We start from the raw sequence: 17,296 nt of genomic DNA, 5'->3' as shown, positions 1-17,296 counted from the left end.
ACTTATCAGATATTACATTGTCTACAATAATGGAAGTCTCTCCTTCTTCTTTAGCACTGCCTCTCATTACGGAGGTTTTACTTCTTCCGATCTAGGAACACACAGTTATACTATTTACATCAGTCCTCTTCCTCAGTGAGAAATTTGGTTTTAATGACACCCTGCTTGTGAATTTGGGCCCTATTCCTTTAACAGCTGGATATTGTGAACTTTCTGAGGGACCTAGCACATTGAGACAGCTTCACTTTGCATGTGAACTTTTTTTGCACCCCTGGAATCCAGCCTCTGCCAATATATATAATTCCTCTTAGATCAATGAAGTCTGACAACTTCCTCTCATAGACTTGTTGATCTTTGACCAACCGAGGGAAGTATCCCTCTCTTTTGCAAAAAGGTTATTTGGCTTCTCCAGCAGTTCAGGAGATAGAGATCCATAAAAATTTCTATAGGTACCAATCTACTAGTTTGGGGCCTTCACGCTTATATATTAAGTAGTAGAAAGGATACATACCTAACTTAGTCTTAAGACTCTTACTTGACACTTGCTTTATTTGTACATGTAGTAAAGCTTTGTACTCTTAACTGTGAGGTAAAAATAGTATTTTATAGTAGTGATGAGAAATCAAGATTCATTTGACTACACTGTTATCTCATTTAGTTATCACAGCTGCCCAGTGAAAGTTATATTGCTGACCTTGCAGTGAAGGAACACAGCAGTGAATCCAGGATTCTAGTGCAGGACTCATTCCCAGGTCTTTTAACCCCAAATATTGGCAATTTCCACTTAAAATTAAAAATCTGAGCTAAGGTCCCAGACTGAGAATGTGGAGAATGGAAATGATCTCACTCGTGATACATCATATACTGCAAAAGGAAAGAAGGGGCAGAAGAAAGAAACTTGTTGAATGAGTATCTACTCTGTGTGGTTGTTTCCTTGCACTATTATCTTTAAATGTTATCTCCTTTTCCCCATGTAATAGAAAAGAAATGGAAATAAAGCAAGGTTCAATGACTTACCCAAACTCACATAGCCAGCAAGTAGCAAAATGCAAGTGACAGCCAGTCTTTCTGAGCCCTTAGCCTGTGGTCTTCTGGCCACAATACCCATTTGTGTGCATGGTAAATTTTAAAAGGCAAATGTCAAACATAAGTTTTGGTTTGGAAAGAATGGTGTTCTTCTGGAGCCTATGTATGGTTTGTTGTGTGACACTACTCACATGTTTCTTCTGTTCCCTTACAGGGTGTGTGCTGGTGGTATCTGTGATTGAACAGCTAGCTCAAGTGCACAACTCTACTGTCCAGGCCTCAATGGAGAGATTATGCAGCTACTTGCCTGGTAAATACAGAAAGGGTCATAAAGCTGTAGATCTTATAAATGCTGAATGGCTTACTGTTGTTTTATATGTCACATTCATAGTGATTTTCCTACCTGGTGATCATTTCCTTAAGTACAAAGGAGTTCAAAAGAATGGATAATTGCCAATTTTTATGTTAATTTGAACACATCTGCATACCCAAATATTTGCACAGCCCCTTCAACAATGTGCTTTTGGCTGGGAAGACAAGTGATCTCAAAACCCCAAATAGTAAAGCAGTCTGAAACATCCCAATGATTTGAATTGGATTCAGTAAACCTCTTACCCATCCTACAGAAGAAAGGACTGATTGGTGGTCCGAACAACTTATCTATTTGTTTTTTCAATCTCAGATGAATGAAAATATTTATACCATTATTTCTATTATAGGATATTGGTAAGTGACCAGTCATCAGTCATAGTAAAGAAACTTCTTTGAGAGGAAAATGTTTTTTCACTTAATATTATAGAACTAATTCAACAATGCCTATATAATTTCTTCAGAGTAAGGTAGCTGGATAAATGGTAATTGTATTTTTTTCTAATTAAGTTTATGTCTTTATTTCTTATATCGTTGTTTATTTTATACAATATTTGATTTCTCTCCTCAGGTATAGTTCCTGATTGCATTTTTTAAAAGATTTATTTATTTATGCTTACAGGACTGGGGTACAGGCCAGAGGTGTGAGGGAAAGGATTTACCAGAGACAGAGTGGCAGGTGTACTGAAATACATTGCTGAGGGGAGCAGTGGGTGGGTCAGGAGAGGTCTGCTGTGCCATGTGGATCAGCTCCAAGGCAGGGAATTGAACTCGTGCTGCAGTGGCTTTGGAGAGCTTCATAATGCGATGCTTTAACCCGTTGAGCCACCAGGGAGAGCCCTTGATTGTATTTTTTAATCTGTATAGCACATTGTACTGTGAGCACAAAAGCATTTTCAAAGAATTGTAACATGAAGTCACAGATAAATATTTTTAGAATTCAAAAATAAAGATTAGTAAAGAGTAACAAACATATGTGTTTACAATTTTGCAAGATGGCCATTGCCAAGATTTGAACATGGTTGCATAAACTCTTTTCTTCAGATAAACTTGAAATACCCTTTGGTGTCTTCCACATTCAGTTCCATTCTCTTCTTGGCTGCCTAATGAGACTAACTCGACTAACTCAACATGAACCCACTAGGTATCATTCTCATCAAATTTAAACTAATATATCAGTTGTATGAATCTATAAAGTGTACATTATTGTTCTATGAATAGCTTTAAACCCTTTTTTGGTAAAACAAAAATGTAGAAAACCGGCCCTCCCTGGTGGCACAGCGGGTTAAAGCACAGCACAAAGAAGCTTAAACCACTTCCGCATGAGTTCGATTCCCCCCTGCCCCGGAGGTGACCACATGGCGTGGCAGAGCTCTCCTGACCCGCCTGCTGCTCCCCTCACCTGTGTACTTTGTTGATCTGCCTGTTCTATACCCTACTCTGTCTCTGGTGAATCCTCTCACCCTCCACATCTCTGGCCTGTACCCCAGTTCTGTACGAATAAATAAATAAATCTTTAAAAAGAAAAAAAAATGTAGAAAGCCACAAAAAATAAATGTAGCACTTTAAAACATCATCCTTATAAATGAAGGTCAGGTCAAGAAGAAGCAAATAGATAATCAGTCTATAAGTCCCATTCACCTGCCCTGTCCATTCCATCATAATTTTTTTCCCACAGCAGCATTCCGAATTTTACTCCAATCACTTTCTTGCTTTCCTTTGTAATTTTATCACCCACATGGCTATCCCCAAGTACTACAGCTCCTGCCCAGTATTAAAAATGTTAATGTGCCTTTTAAATCTATGTTAGCTACAAATTTCCAATCCATCCCTCCATTTTCCTTGTAATTTAACTGTAGAATTTTCACTGTGGAGTTTCCCACAGTCTGAATTTTGTTAATTGCATCCCAATGGTATAATTGAGCATGTTTCTTTATGCTATGTATTTCCTAAAAACGGGCAGCTTGATCCAGAAGTTTGATAAGACTCCAGCTTAATTTCTTTGGTGAGACTGTAAATGGTGTGATATTATTTTTCTTTAGGAAACCATTTTAAGTGATTATCTCTTTATTTTCCTTTATGTAATTTTAACATTGGCTGGTACTCAGTGATGAGATCTAGTCATTCATTGGGGTGGAAATCATTTATATTTCATTCAATAGCTGATATATGTTAGAGATAATTCATTATCATCATATTTTAGAGACATTCTCCCCAAAATTCTTAATGGTATCATTCATACCAGGGAAGGCAGGATAAATGCATATTTTTAAAAAATTAGTCACCAGTTTTCAAGTAATTCATTGCCTTTTAAGTAATTCATTATCATCCCAAAACATAAATTTGTTTTCTTTAAAATAGCATTGTGGTCTCATGAATGTATGCTTGTTTAATGAATTGGAATCTATTTCAAATACTATCCTTCTAAAGATCAACTTGTCCTGTCTTTGACCAATGGGAACTATTTCAAATTGACTCTTGAGTTCTTTTGACTTGAGCCTAGGACAGCCTTTGACAACTTTCTCACTAATTGATTTGACAAGGTATTCCAGCCCTGTCTGGTACATTTCTAGCCCCATACTTAAATTAGTCATTTCTACTAGTAGAAAACAGTATTTTAAGACCATAATATTCATGCTTAGGAATGTTCATTGCCACTGAGTTGTTCATCCTTTCTAGGCCTTTTACTCTGGACAGTGATGGAAAATAAACAAATACATCTATATATACAACTTTAAGATAAACAATGAGTTCTCACTAATACTTTAAATTCAAAGCTACAGAGCATTTTCTTCATAATATTTTCTGTATCATATCTGTATCCTCTCCACATTACAAAACCTGGTTCTCAAGGACAAAGGGATTTGTAGAATCAAAATATCCCAAGTTACTCATTTACCTCTCCCACCCTACATATAATAGTCTCAGAGTATCAATTCTAATACTACTAGCATTCATCTATTTCAGGATCATTGAGAACAGTTAAAATTATTTTTCATGAGTGCTTTTCCTATTTCTCTTTAATCATTTGCTATCTTACCAGAACACTTAGCCGTTGTTTACAATATCCATTCATTTTCACCCTCTTTGAGTCTTTGTTCCCTCAGCAACTATATGAATGATGTTTGCCACAGTCCCTTTGTGAATGTCTCTCTAAGGGAGACATCTGAAGTTTATTCTTCAGGAAGGGCTTATAAAGAAAATAATCCCTGAATTCTTGCATGTTGATAACAGTTTGTGCCCTTGATACTTGAAAGTCAGTATTTTTCTGTTCATAAAAATCCTTTGCATGTAATTTTTCCTTAAGTATCTCACATATGTTATTTAAAATGTTAACCTAATTTTTTGTTCTTTTCAGTTACTGGCAGTATTTTTTTTTTTTTTTAAAGATTGATTTATTTATTCATACAGAACTGGGGTACAGGCCAGAGGCTCAGGGACGGTGAGAGGCTTCACCAGAGACAGAGTGGGGAGCAGAACAGGCAGATTGACGAAGTACACTGCTGAGGGGAGCAGCGGGCGGGTCAGGAGAGGTCTGGCTCGCCATGTGGTCTCCTCCGGGGCAGGCGGCAGGCGGGAATCGAACTCATGCGTAAGTGGCTTCAGATTCTCAGTGCTGTGCTTTAACCCGCTGCGCCACCAGGGAGGGCCATTGGCAGTATTTTTCCTAGAAGTTTGAAAAGATTTTTTTCCTTTCTGCTATAAAATTTAGTTACTTAGCTAGAATGTTACTTACTATACATTGATGTTCTCAAGCATACAGTGTACTCTTTCAGTATGTTTGAGATATAATATGTTTAATACTTTCAGGAAACTTTTTGGATATATTCAGTTTCCTTGATTTGGTTTCTTTCTTTAGGGATTTCTTTTATCCATGCTTTGAATCTTCTTTGCCTGCCTTCAATACTTTACCTTCCTCTTGAATAGTTTTTATCTCTTTATTAATTTTTAAATTAAAACTTTCTTCCTTTTCACTTTTATTTCACTTAACACATCAGTGATTCTTTTCATGTCTTCTTGTATTCTAAAATCCATTTACTTTTTCTTTCTTTTTTCTTACCTAAATTCTCTTACTCCAAACTACGTTTTTCTAATTCTGCTTTGTATTCTAATTCTGCTTTGTAATCTAATTCTGATTTTGTTTTTCTTTCATGTCTTATATCATTTTAGTAATGCTTCTTTGATAATTTTGAAATATGATGTTATGTTTTAATCCCCCCTCTTTGGCTTGATTTTCTGGCATGCTTTTGCTATCTGTGGGGATGTTAGTCTGTTCCTTATTCTTTTTTTTTTTTCTTATAATAACTTTGTATGGGAGTTGACCTAGATACATTTCAGTTGCTCATTTTTATGTGAAATTAGTTTTCAAAAGTCATAGGAAGAAAAGTGGTTTAGGGAGCTTGTCTAAATGCATAAAGGATCTTCTGTGGGTTTTGTCAAATATTAAAAAAATAAATTATGACAGGAGATTTTATGACTATTCCCCCATCCACTTTTACTTGAATTTTCTATTCACTTTGTTTCTATACAAAGCTTAAATTGTCGAAAATCATCAGTTTTTCCTCATTGTGGACCATAATCTGAAAGTGAGTTTTAGGTCAGTTTCTAGAATTTGTAGGTATCAGATTACTCAGATTACTTAATCCACTCCTGAACCCTTTGCACTTAGCTGCTATTGCAGGGACAGAGGCCCTGTCAAGTTTAGCTGTTGTTCGGAGAGCACTAATCCACCATGCTTTCTAAACAACACATTTTGGGATTCTCTAATTCTGACACTTCATTGCTTCCCCCCACTTTCTCCCATGCGATGTTAATTAACCACAACTCTTGTGACAGGGAGAGATTTATTCTCATATAATGTTCTTATGGGTTTGTAGAAGTTCTTCGTTTTTTTATCCATGGGTTTTGGGATGGACAATTCTTTTTTTGCATTGGCAGAGAGTCAAAAGAAATTCCAATACTCTATTACCTCCACTATCACTCTCTTTGACAGGGCATTCATTTGACATCAATGCCTTCTATATGTATGGCTCAGCAACTACAGTATTTCACTCCAGTGTATTTTGAGATGTATACATATATAGACATTCAGACATAAAGAACTACAATTTTTTATCATATAAATGTCCTATCTCTAGCTTCATCCCCATTATTAGACCTGCATAATCTATTATAAAATTTATAACTTCCCACCTCTGAATTAGGAAAACAAGAGGATAAAATTAGCATTTTACAAAAATTAAAAGATACCTACAGTGTTTATTAAGACTTCTTTATATTGGTTAGTATTTCTGTGTAATAGACCACACTGATGTATACCACCATTTTCTACCTTGAGTTTGATTTTCTCCTTTAGGTCAAAGTTGTGTTATTAAAAGATGAAAATCAGAGTAAAAATCCTCTTTCTTACATTATCCTCCTCCAACCCAATATATTGGCAAAATATACAAAAATCTGAACTAAGATTGTTGGCATTCAAGTTACCATTTTTGTTCTTCTTCTGACTCTATAAACAGGACATTTCAGTGTCTACTGAGGTAAAATGAGAGGCCAGAAGTCAGATTCTACTAAAATAAAAATTTTTACTCAAGAGAAACAAGATTTCCTTTGCAAATGGTTGGGTTACCTTTCAATTGAAGAAAATTTACAGGACTCAGAGGATATTATTGTGTTTCTTTCATTTTATTAATTGTCCTTTTACCTCTGATAGAAATAATTCACTCAATTTAGGATAAAATCCCTTCATTTGATAGACATAATGGCAGAGTAGACATTATTATTATCATTTTATGGATGTGGAAAACAATGCAGAGCATAGTCATGTGAATTATAAAGATCACAAAGACAGACTAATGCCTTAAGATTTAAGATTTCTACTTCTACTAAATATAATAGCCATGGATCACAGTATTTATTTTTGTCTGGTATTGCTTCTGTCAGTGAATCAAGAGAATAGAGAACAGAGTAAGTAATATTATTCACATCACATAGTTACTTTGAACTTAATTTTTAATTAGTATTGCTTCTAACTCCAAAGCTAAACAAGTACAGAAAGTGTAACCAAAGCAGAGAACGCAACATTCTTTAGAATGTTCGCTCAGTAAAACGATGTTGAGCTTTCTTGTGCTGGGAAGATAATTTATGCACACTGTGCATTTCTGACCTTCAGTTTCACCTACTGCTTTTGCCTCTAGCTCTCATTAGTAAACACCTTGGAAAAATCTCAGAATTGTTAATGGAAAAATAATTAATGGAATCATTCTCACTGGCATGAGCAGACTCTCATACCCTGAGAGCCTAATGAGAACTTCACTTTCTTGGGTCACCTGTACAAAAATCTTATCTCCATGGAGTATGAATTTGATAGTTAAAAATTCATGGTAACTTAAAATGATGAGGACAACTCTCCTTACTTCCTGTGAGTTTTGAAAATCTACAAGCAACCTAAAATATATACTATAAAACTAGCTCTATGGTCAGTTAATCTTTCCATACTTCAAATTTTTTAAATTTATTTTTTTTACATCATTCTTCATTTTGTGCATTTTTTCATCTCAGTTGTAATGCACATGGGCTTCATACCACCAGTTCACCTATGTGCCATCCCCATAGTCCCATGCATTTTTCCCACCCCAGTTTTGATCCTGTTCCCCTTTCTACCCCCATAAAATGTCCTGGCTTATAGTTGTTCGCTGTTTTTCATTTTTACTTTATTACAATTGCTTTCTTTTTCCTGATCCCTTATGCTCCTGCTTCAAATTTTTCATAAGTAGTTAAGGTATAAAAATAATTGTCATACCTGAGGATTCAAACAAAATGTCCTATATATATAAACTACAAAAATAGCATGGGCTTCCAGAGTAGAATATTTTAACCTCAATTGAGCCACCTACTATATCTGAAAAGACTGGGAAGATCAAGCTTTCTAAACATCAGTGTTCCTCCCGACAAAATGAGCCTAAAAATAACTTAAAAGGTTTTTATTAGAAGGATTTTATCATGAAGGTGACTTACAATGCAGAATGTTCTAGGTCTTACACACACAGACATACACTCATAATATATGATAACTACAATTGGTATTTTTTGCCTGTAACCCTGAAAATAGTCACCTATTTTTTTCATATTAAATCATGAAGTTCTTCTTACTCCTTAGAAATTAAATGTTGTTATACCTTCCCATTCACAGGCACTATTTAACTGTCTAATTTTTATACCATGTAGATTGCTAGCAATGTTAGTGCCAATCTTTTTTTCCAGTTGTATTAGTAGCAATCCTACTACCAACTAATACTGGTTGACTGAGGCCTCCCCTTTCTGGAAACTGTATATTTATTTCTGCTTCTTTCTGTGTTGATCTTAGAAGTTAGCTCTCAGAGGGCCCTCTCATTCCCATTGCTTTTGCTTATGGAGCCTCTCACACCTAGCTATCACTGAATCCATCAGAAGAAACTTATTGTTCAGATTGCTCCTACTCAGAAGGTGAAGAGAATCTTAGATTCATTCACTTTGAGTTGAAAAAAAAAAAAAAGAATTCTAGAAAATACTTGTAATTGTTTTTCTTAACTAATTTCTCTTTCTGAAACTTACAATATAATTTAGAATAAAAGTTATAACAGTCTATGTCATTATCTTTTTCTTTATCATAGAAGGAAAGCATTTAGTCTTTAAGAGTCATTTTAGCATGGGTGTTTTATACATAATCATTATCAGGTTACAAGTTTCCTTTTCTAAGAGAAAGAAAAATACCGGATGGTTTCGCTTATAGCAGGAGTATAATGGACCAGGCAAGAAAATAACAAAAATAATGAACAACCATATACCAGAGACATTTTGCAGGGGTGGAGTGGGGAATGGGATCAAAAATGGTGGTGGGGGGAAATGCATGGGATTATGGTGATGGCACACAGGTGACTTGGTGATGGGAAACCTGCGGGGATTACAATTGAGATGGAAAAAAAATGTACAAAATGATGTAAAAATAAACTTTTGTAATTAAAAAAAGAAAAAGTTTCCTTTTCTTCCTACTTTGTTGAGATTTTTTTCTTTTATCATGAAAAGATGCTGCATTTTGTCAAATTCTATTGTTATCTATTGGATGAACATAATTTTTTCCCTTATACAATTGATGTAGTATAACCAACTCTGCATCCTTTGTATCCATTTACTTGTGTTAAACTAATTAAGCTGCCATAATAATTACCACAGCCAAATTGACTTAACAGACAAAATAATTTTCTTGTAGTTCTGGAGGTTGGAAATCAAAGAACAAGGTTTTGACAAGTTTGGTTTCTCATAAGGTATCCCTTTGACTTTTGGGTGACTTCCTTTCCTTTGTGTCTTCACAAAGTCTCTGCCCAGTGTGTCTCTTTTTATATAGACACTGGTTATATTACATTTATACCTTGTGAGAAGATTATCTTATTTAATCTTAATTACCTGCTTAAGTGCTTTGAACTCAATAGAGTAAAACTATGGATTAGAGTTTCACTGTATGAATTTGAAAGGACACAATTGAGTCCAAAATTTGGACTTGAATATTTTCCTTATTCAGAATTTCTTTCCTGACTTTGGGATCAGAATGAGTTTTGAAATGTTGCCATAATATCTATGTCTTAAAGAGATTTTGAAGAACTGGTATTGATTATTCTTTAAATGTTTTCTAAAATTCACCAGTGAAGTCATCTGGTCCTGTGTTTTCCGTTGTGGGAAGCATTAGAAGTTTTATGCTTTACTATACATAAAAAAAAAAAAAGTTTAATATAAAAGTAATATTTATATTATATTCCATTGAGTAAAAGTGAAGTACCAGAAAGAGTTCCTATATGGATCCTTGGTTTCACTACCCTACATCCAAGCAAAGCATGGGTAGTCCAGTTTAAGTAAACAAAACAAGATAAATTCTCAGGGAGGGTTTCCCTCCATTTCCCAGGATAGTCAATCTGTCCCTAATTATGTTAAAACCTACATGGAATTACCATGGTTCTGCAGTAGACTCACAAATTGAAGAATTGGCACCAGGGAATTAATAAAGTCAATAATTAATAAAGTTCATCATATGAACATTTTGATATATAGAGCACTCCTATGCATTTATAATAGGAGGAGAGAGGAACAAGGAGATTACTGTGTGTGTGTGTGTGTGTGTCTATTTTCTGGTATATATGGCAATGTCAGGACACCTGTGACAGTTTATCTCCTTTAAACTCTAGAACAAAAACAGCAAAAACTAATTTAGCCAAAATGAAATATTTTTCCCAAATTAATACAAGGATATTTTTAACAGAGCTGTATTTCAGATTATTTATTTTAAAGGAAGTCCTATTTTTTTCAACTCCAATAATTGAAAACTTCACCAACATTCAATGTTCCCTAATAAAAAAAGGGGAGTAAAAACTCAGAATTTAACTGTATTTTTATAATAAACTACTGATCTTTAGCATGTACTATAAACAAATGTCATTTGCATAAACATAAGAGGGAAATTATATCTTAATGGCTATATTAACTGTTACATTTCCCCCTTACCCTTAAAGCTAATTACTTGAATTAATAATAAATTAATCACTCAGCTTCAGTTCTTAGTAAATATGATTACTATTAATTCATGTGTTCAATTCATCTTAATAAAAATATTCTATTTTCCCCTTCTTTATTTTTCTTAGAAAAACTGTTCTTGAAGACCACCTGCTATTTAGTAATTCACATATTTGGACCAGATATCATAAAACTGTGAGTGTGCCATGGGATATTAATCTGACTCAATTGTTGGGGCATGGGAAAAACAGAAAATTTAAGAGGCTGTTGTTTGGTTTCCACTTGTTCATGAACAAGTGCTTGAGCTGTATTCTAGTTCTTGCTAATACTGGGAAATGGAGAACTAATTTGGACCTTTGTCACTTTAAACAAGATTCCCCTTGAGTTACATTGTGGCTCACTTTCTCTACAAGAGAATTTTCTAAAGGAATTTCAACACTAATGTCAACAAATGAGGAGCTCATATTGGCTGGACCAGGCATTTGACCTTATCTCCCAACATGTCCCGGCCCCTCCCTATTCACTCTCCTGGGTCCTCAGGCCACATTTTACTCAGATTCTTTTCCACTCTCCTCCCAGTTCCCTGACCCTATTTCCCCAGGCCCAGACCCTATCCCTAGGTATCACCCATTTCTGCTATTATCATTATCATCTGCTTGCTTCTCTTATTTTTTTTTTTCTTTTCTGGGCTCAAGGATATTTAGATCAGAAAAAATCTTATTTATCAGTTTATGCCACGTTATTACCAAGGTGTCTATCTTATAATTATTATTCTTATATTATTTAGTTATTTACTTATATTTTTAATAAGCTTCCAAACTATCAAAACTAAATCTCTAGGACCTTGACAATACTTATTCTAATATTTCTAACTCTCATTCTCACTGAAGTAATAAGTCCCAAAGTCATCTTTCCCTTTCTTTCCTCTTTCTATAGATTTTCTTATATATATTAATATAGTAATGCATGATTATATAAAATACAAAATGTAATTATATAAAATGATTATTAATAACATAATCATAATTAATAATATATAATTATATAAATAATTATGATTGACACTATATTCATAATATAGTCCTTAAGGGCATATATTTTTTATTTTAGTTATTTCTTCACTTTATGAAGAAAGTATCACATTTTATATGTAGTCCTTTGGAATTTACTTATATTTATATATCTAAGATTCATTCAAAGAGTTGTTATTGCTTTAGCTTACTTGCCCAACAGGGTTGTTTCCCAGCTTTCACTGGTTATTATGAACATTATTTGCGATTCCTCTTTTATATGCCATTAGCCTCAAGGCAGAGAGATTTCACTGGACAGCATCACCCTTCACAACAGGGTAGCTTAAGTTGCAGAATTTTAAAGGCAGAAGGAACTTATAGGCCAGTGCTCCATCATGCTGTGCACTTATTTCTAGTACTACTGATCTCATTCAGTTGTGGTAAATGATTTCTTCCAATAAGCAAGCACTCTTAGCTCAGACTGCTAGAGAAGTGGCACATATGCACATATAATACATGTATTATATGTAAAATAGATTTAAAATGTGCCACATATATATTACACATACACAATGGAATACTATTCAGATAAAAAATTAACTCCTGCCATTTGTGACTACATAGAACTAGAGAAGATAGTGCTAAATTATGTAAATCAGAAGAAGAAAGAAAAATACAGCATGGTCTCACATATATGGAAGATAGGGATCAGTCAAAACCAAACCAATAACAAACCCTTAGTATCTAACTACAGAACTGAGACAACTAGAGGGGGAGGGTGGCGGAGGGAAGTAAGGGAGAGGAAGGCCCAGTGTACCATAGTAGAAGATTGATGAGTCAAGGCCCTGTAGAACACAATAAAAGATTGATGGGGCACTAGTGGTAGGCAAGTTGTGAAAGCACACACCAGTCCACAAACATACCACACTATAAAGCATGTGGTCCAGAAATGGAAGATAACTTTTAAGTTCTATAAGAGAGATGCTATGACAGTATCTGTGGCCATACATTAATATATAAAATCTCTTTTTAAGGTGATGTCAAAGATCTAAATTTGACAGCTTTGGTATGTAAGGGTCTACACTAGCACCATACTATCAGCCCATCTGTTAACGTAAGCCTGACATTGTTTCCTTCTTTTAATTCATGATGATGATGATAATCATCACCATTGGCTTTCTGCCACCATTCTACAACTAAATGTGCTTTCTAGCTTTGCCAACTGTTTTGACATCTCACCCTCCCTGAATGCCTTACTCCTGTGCACCTTGGGACCTACAGAGGTGATACAAGGAAGTAAATCAATATCGGACTATTTCAATCATATTTACTGCTCTGGGAAAAAATAAGCAATGTGAATTACAATGATTATTATGAGTAGAGATTTTGTAAAAGTTTTACAAGTTGTATTTAGACTTTGTCTTCTACACCAAGCTTTGTAAAAAGTACATGTTATTTTACCACTTCAGTGTTTCCTTACATTCTAATGGTCTTCACTTACCTAGACTTATCATGCTCAGCATTTTCTGTTCTTGTTCAAAGAACTTACCACTTTCCATCATTTAGTGATGAAGCTCTGGTGATGAAGTTACATGCCCAGTTCCCCATTCCTAATCCAATTCAGAGAATGCCAGCTTCATTCTATGATTGAGAGACTACAACCTTTACTCTCATATGTAAGTTTGCTTACCTGAAATTGTGCTCTATTTCCAAGGGAAAGAAAATAAGTTTTAGATATCAAATGATGAGTTGACTTCTGTGCCTAGATTGCCACGGAAGGGATATTGGACTTACATTAAAAGGGGGAAAAAAGATTAAAGAGGTGAGGTGGGAACCTGAACCTCCAAATCATATACAGGGTTGTAAATCAACATTATCTCAATAAAGTAAAAAAAAAAATAAAGATTAAGCTGAGCCCTATTTATCACCCTTCTGAGTCAAATAAATACTAAACCCCAATGAAGACAACAGTCATCAGTTAAATAAATGAACCATTAAGTTGAGAACAGATGTGTAAAAACAGTCACCCTCTCCTGATTTATTGACCCTTGGTAGATATTACTTTGGTAATGGACTTTGTCTGTTGCAAACATCTTGTTTCATGTCTTAGAAAACATGGCCTCCTTTCATACCTCTGTACCCCAACCTCCCAGCTCCCATGAAGGATCCCTGGGGCCAAACAGATGATTCTCATGGTCAACTCCCCTTTTCTCTTCAAATTCAGGTGCTCATAATAGGTTAAGAAACAATCTTGTCAATCATTTTAGTTTCATACTGCTGAAATGAAATTTGGAAGCTCATAGCCACAGCCTGTTTCCAAATATTTGTGGCCATCAAAATATTTGAGGGTGACTGTTTTATGATGGGTTTTTATAAGATACACTTACACTAAAGTGGGGCAATTATTTTTGCAGGAAAGTTAATGATATAAACTCTTAAGCATTTTGGTTGGTAGTCCAAAGAAAAGGTTATTAAAGTTTTTAAATACTTTGATGTTCAGCAACCATTAAAGCTGCTGCTTATACACAAAGTGAAATAGGGAATTTTTTTGTATCTTCCTTTTATTTTACCTTTCAAATTGAATTTGTTATAATGCATATCCAGGTGTAAAATTCCTTGGATAAGTGGCTAGCCTAAAAGAGACTTTGCCAGGGAAATAAAGCAGACCTAGTAGTGTAGGAAAGAGTAGTTACATTAACTTGCCGTCAGGCCCTGGTCTCAAAGGGAGGCATTAGAAAATTGATTAGTTTCACAAGGGTCAGCCCATAGGGAAGCTGTGATTACCCTGTGTGGTTAAAAACAAACAACAACAAATTTGGTCTTGCTTATAGAAAATAAGAAAAAGGAAGAGAAGGACCAGGAAGAGAAGACATAATAATGTGGTAGATATAGAGGTCATCACTGTAATATTTGGGAATGGCTTTATTATAGAGGAACCTGGAGTGTTTCAGAAAGTGCAAGGGCAGGACATAGGCAGGCCCCAAGCTGAGGCTAGAAAGAGAAGTAGGAAACCACCAGAAACACAAAGCTATGCTCTCCTCTGGTTTCACTGTGCATTCTAGGTGCTGCCACCAAAACCCTAACTCACTGACCAGCTTCCCAAATACCAGAAACACAAACCTGTTAGGCTCTCTCCTGTCTTCATTGTGCATTCTGGGTGCTGCCACCAAAACCCTAACCTACTGATCAGCTTCCCAAATACTCAGCTCATATGGCAGGAAATTGTATTGGAGGTCTCCAAGTTATGTTAATTCCTATTGTTCTGAGAATAGCCTAGAATGAAGTCAGACTTTTATGTAGTTTCTACATGTCTGGAAGAGAGAATCTGACTAGTCTCACTGGAACAGTACTCTAATGAGGTCTACTCAACTGAGGTATAACACAACTACCAGTAACTCATCCCTTTGGGTGAAAGGGAACAGCTCAGGGATCATGTGAAGGGGTGGGAAGAAACCGCAAAAATTTCCATCTAGAATTTGTAACTATATCCTTTCTCATATGTTTCTGGCACTTATATTGTTTTGGTTTGATTTGACTTGGGTTTGAATCAGTGATCTATTTAGGAAGTTCATGAAAAGTTCATATTTGTTCCTTCATTTGAAGAAGAGCATTACACTCATTTTTTTGGTAAGAAAAGTTTTAGGAGTGTCAGGTAGAAAACAGATATGGCAGATTTGTTTTAGCTGTTTAAACTTAGAAATAAACCAAAATGTGTGAAGAATGCTGTCCTTACTCCAGGCCCAGGGGAGGAATACAAGTCAATTCTATTGTATTTTCTTTCATAAGGTAAAGAAATAGATTTACTTTAAAGGAAAATATGTATGTGTGTGTGTGTGTGTGTGTATCATATATATATCATATATATATCATATACCTAAACACACACACACATATAAAATGCCTAAGAAAATAGGTTTTTAAGGCTATGTCATAAAAGACTTTTTTATTGTGAGGTCCCGCAAACCTTAAATATTTTTCCCATCAAATTATAGCCACCTCCATTTTTCCTCTCAGAGTTTTATTTGTAGCTTTTCCTGAAAAGACAAGATAAGGAATTTGTATCATGGTTCTTATGTGACAGGCTAACTCACAGCCTATTGTTACTGGTGCCCCATCTCCATGAGCTTACTCCAAATGCAGAAGAAAGCAAACCAACTCAGAAGGAAATAGTTAGGATCTAGTTGCCACCAGGGACAAGACCAAGAGATCTTGCTGAAGTGGGTTGTGAGTAGTAGAAACTATTCTGGGGATTTGCTTTTCTTTGAAATAGCTTCTATTTCCTAATGCCTGAGATATCATAAATAGCCTTTGTTTTGTCCCATTTTCTTCCAGACTCAATGAAAATATGAATGCTGATATGGTGTGCCATGCTCTGGATTTTTGTAAACAGGACACAGGTCAACCTTTGTGTCATCTCTACCACTTTCCCAAGGTAAGTGACTTTTCATTCTGTTGGTGAGATTAAGGTGATATGCAAGTCCTTTGGGTTTGTGATGAGGGAGGCTAAGATTCAGTCAGTCAGTGGTTTGGGGACAGAGAGATGTAAAATGACATTTTCAGTTATACTGTGTGAAATAATATTCCCAAGTTTCATCCTAGACCCCTAACCCACATGCTGCTAAGTAATGTCATTGCTGTTTAACTATTTTGGTTTGGAATCTAGAACTGTGCTAGTTAGTGGTAGGTGGGAAGTCTTCCAGTCAAGGAAATAATAGGCTTAAATCCCTCTTTAGTGCTTAATAACCAAGCAAGTCATTTGTATAGGGTGACCTCTCAGCCCAATTTGCCCAGGACTTTCTTGGTAAAAGCACTGAAATTCCCACATTCTTGGAAAACCTGTGCAGTTGCTTACTCTAGTGTGAGTTTTATTGTTCCCACCCATGAAATGTGTATAATAAAATACTTCCTCATAGATTTGCTGTGGGAAGTGAGCTAATGCATTAAAATGCTTAGCATAATACCTGCTACATAAAAAGTATTAATAAGGACTCTCCTTGGTGGCTCAATGGGTTAAAGCACCTCATTATGAAACTCTCCTAAGCCACTGCAGCACAGAGTTCGATCCCACGCCAGCTAGGAAGCTGACCTTCATGGTGTGGCAGACCTCTTCTGACGCACCCACTGCTCCCCTCAATAGTGTACTTTGTCAATTTGACTGTTCTGCTCCCCTCTCTGTTTCTGTGAATCTTCTCACCTCCCCTGCACCTCTGGGCTGTACCCTAGTTCTGTAAGCATAAATAAATAAATAAATATTTTTTAAAAAGTATTAATAGAATGAACATAAAATGCTTAGAATTCAATTGAACAGAAGATGTTTGAGATATCTACATTAAAAACATTAGTTCACTGAAGAT

General features: G+C 35.3%; 1 protein-coding gene across 1 annotated transcript in view; it reads left to right on the top strand.

Moving 5' to 3' along the window:
• The first annotated feature begins 1,246 nt into the window (after window positions 1–1,246).
• Window positions 1,247–17,296, top strand: part of AOAH (acyloxyacyl hydrolase (neutrophil)) — a 129,426-nt gene continuing 113,376 nt past the window's right edge. The window contains exons 1-3 of the mRNA XM_004676858.2: window positions 1,247–1,336; window positions 11,061–11,127; window positions 16,275–16,374. Coding sequence (XP_004676915.1) covers window positions 1,309–1,336; window positions 11,061–11,127; window positions 16,275–16,374 — 195 coding nt within the window. The 5' untranslated portion in view covers window positions 1,247–1,308. The remainder of the gene's footprint in view (window positions 1,337–11,060; window positions 11,128–16,274; window positions 16,375–17,296) is intronic.

The sequence above is a fragment of the Condylura cristata genome, unplaced genomic scaffold (genome assembly GCF_000260355.1).
Source record: "Condylura cristata isolate star-nosed mole 26May11 unplaced genomic scaffold, ConCri1.0 scaffold00005, whole genome shotgun sequence".
In the NCBI taxonomy this organism is placed as follows: Eukaryota; Metazoa; Chordata; class Mammalia; order Eulipotyphla; family Talpidae; genus Condylura; species Condylura cristata.
The sequence above is the reverse complement of the archived record's forward strand: the minus strand, read 5'-3'. Positions and strand labels throughout refer to the sequence as shown.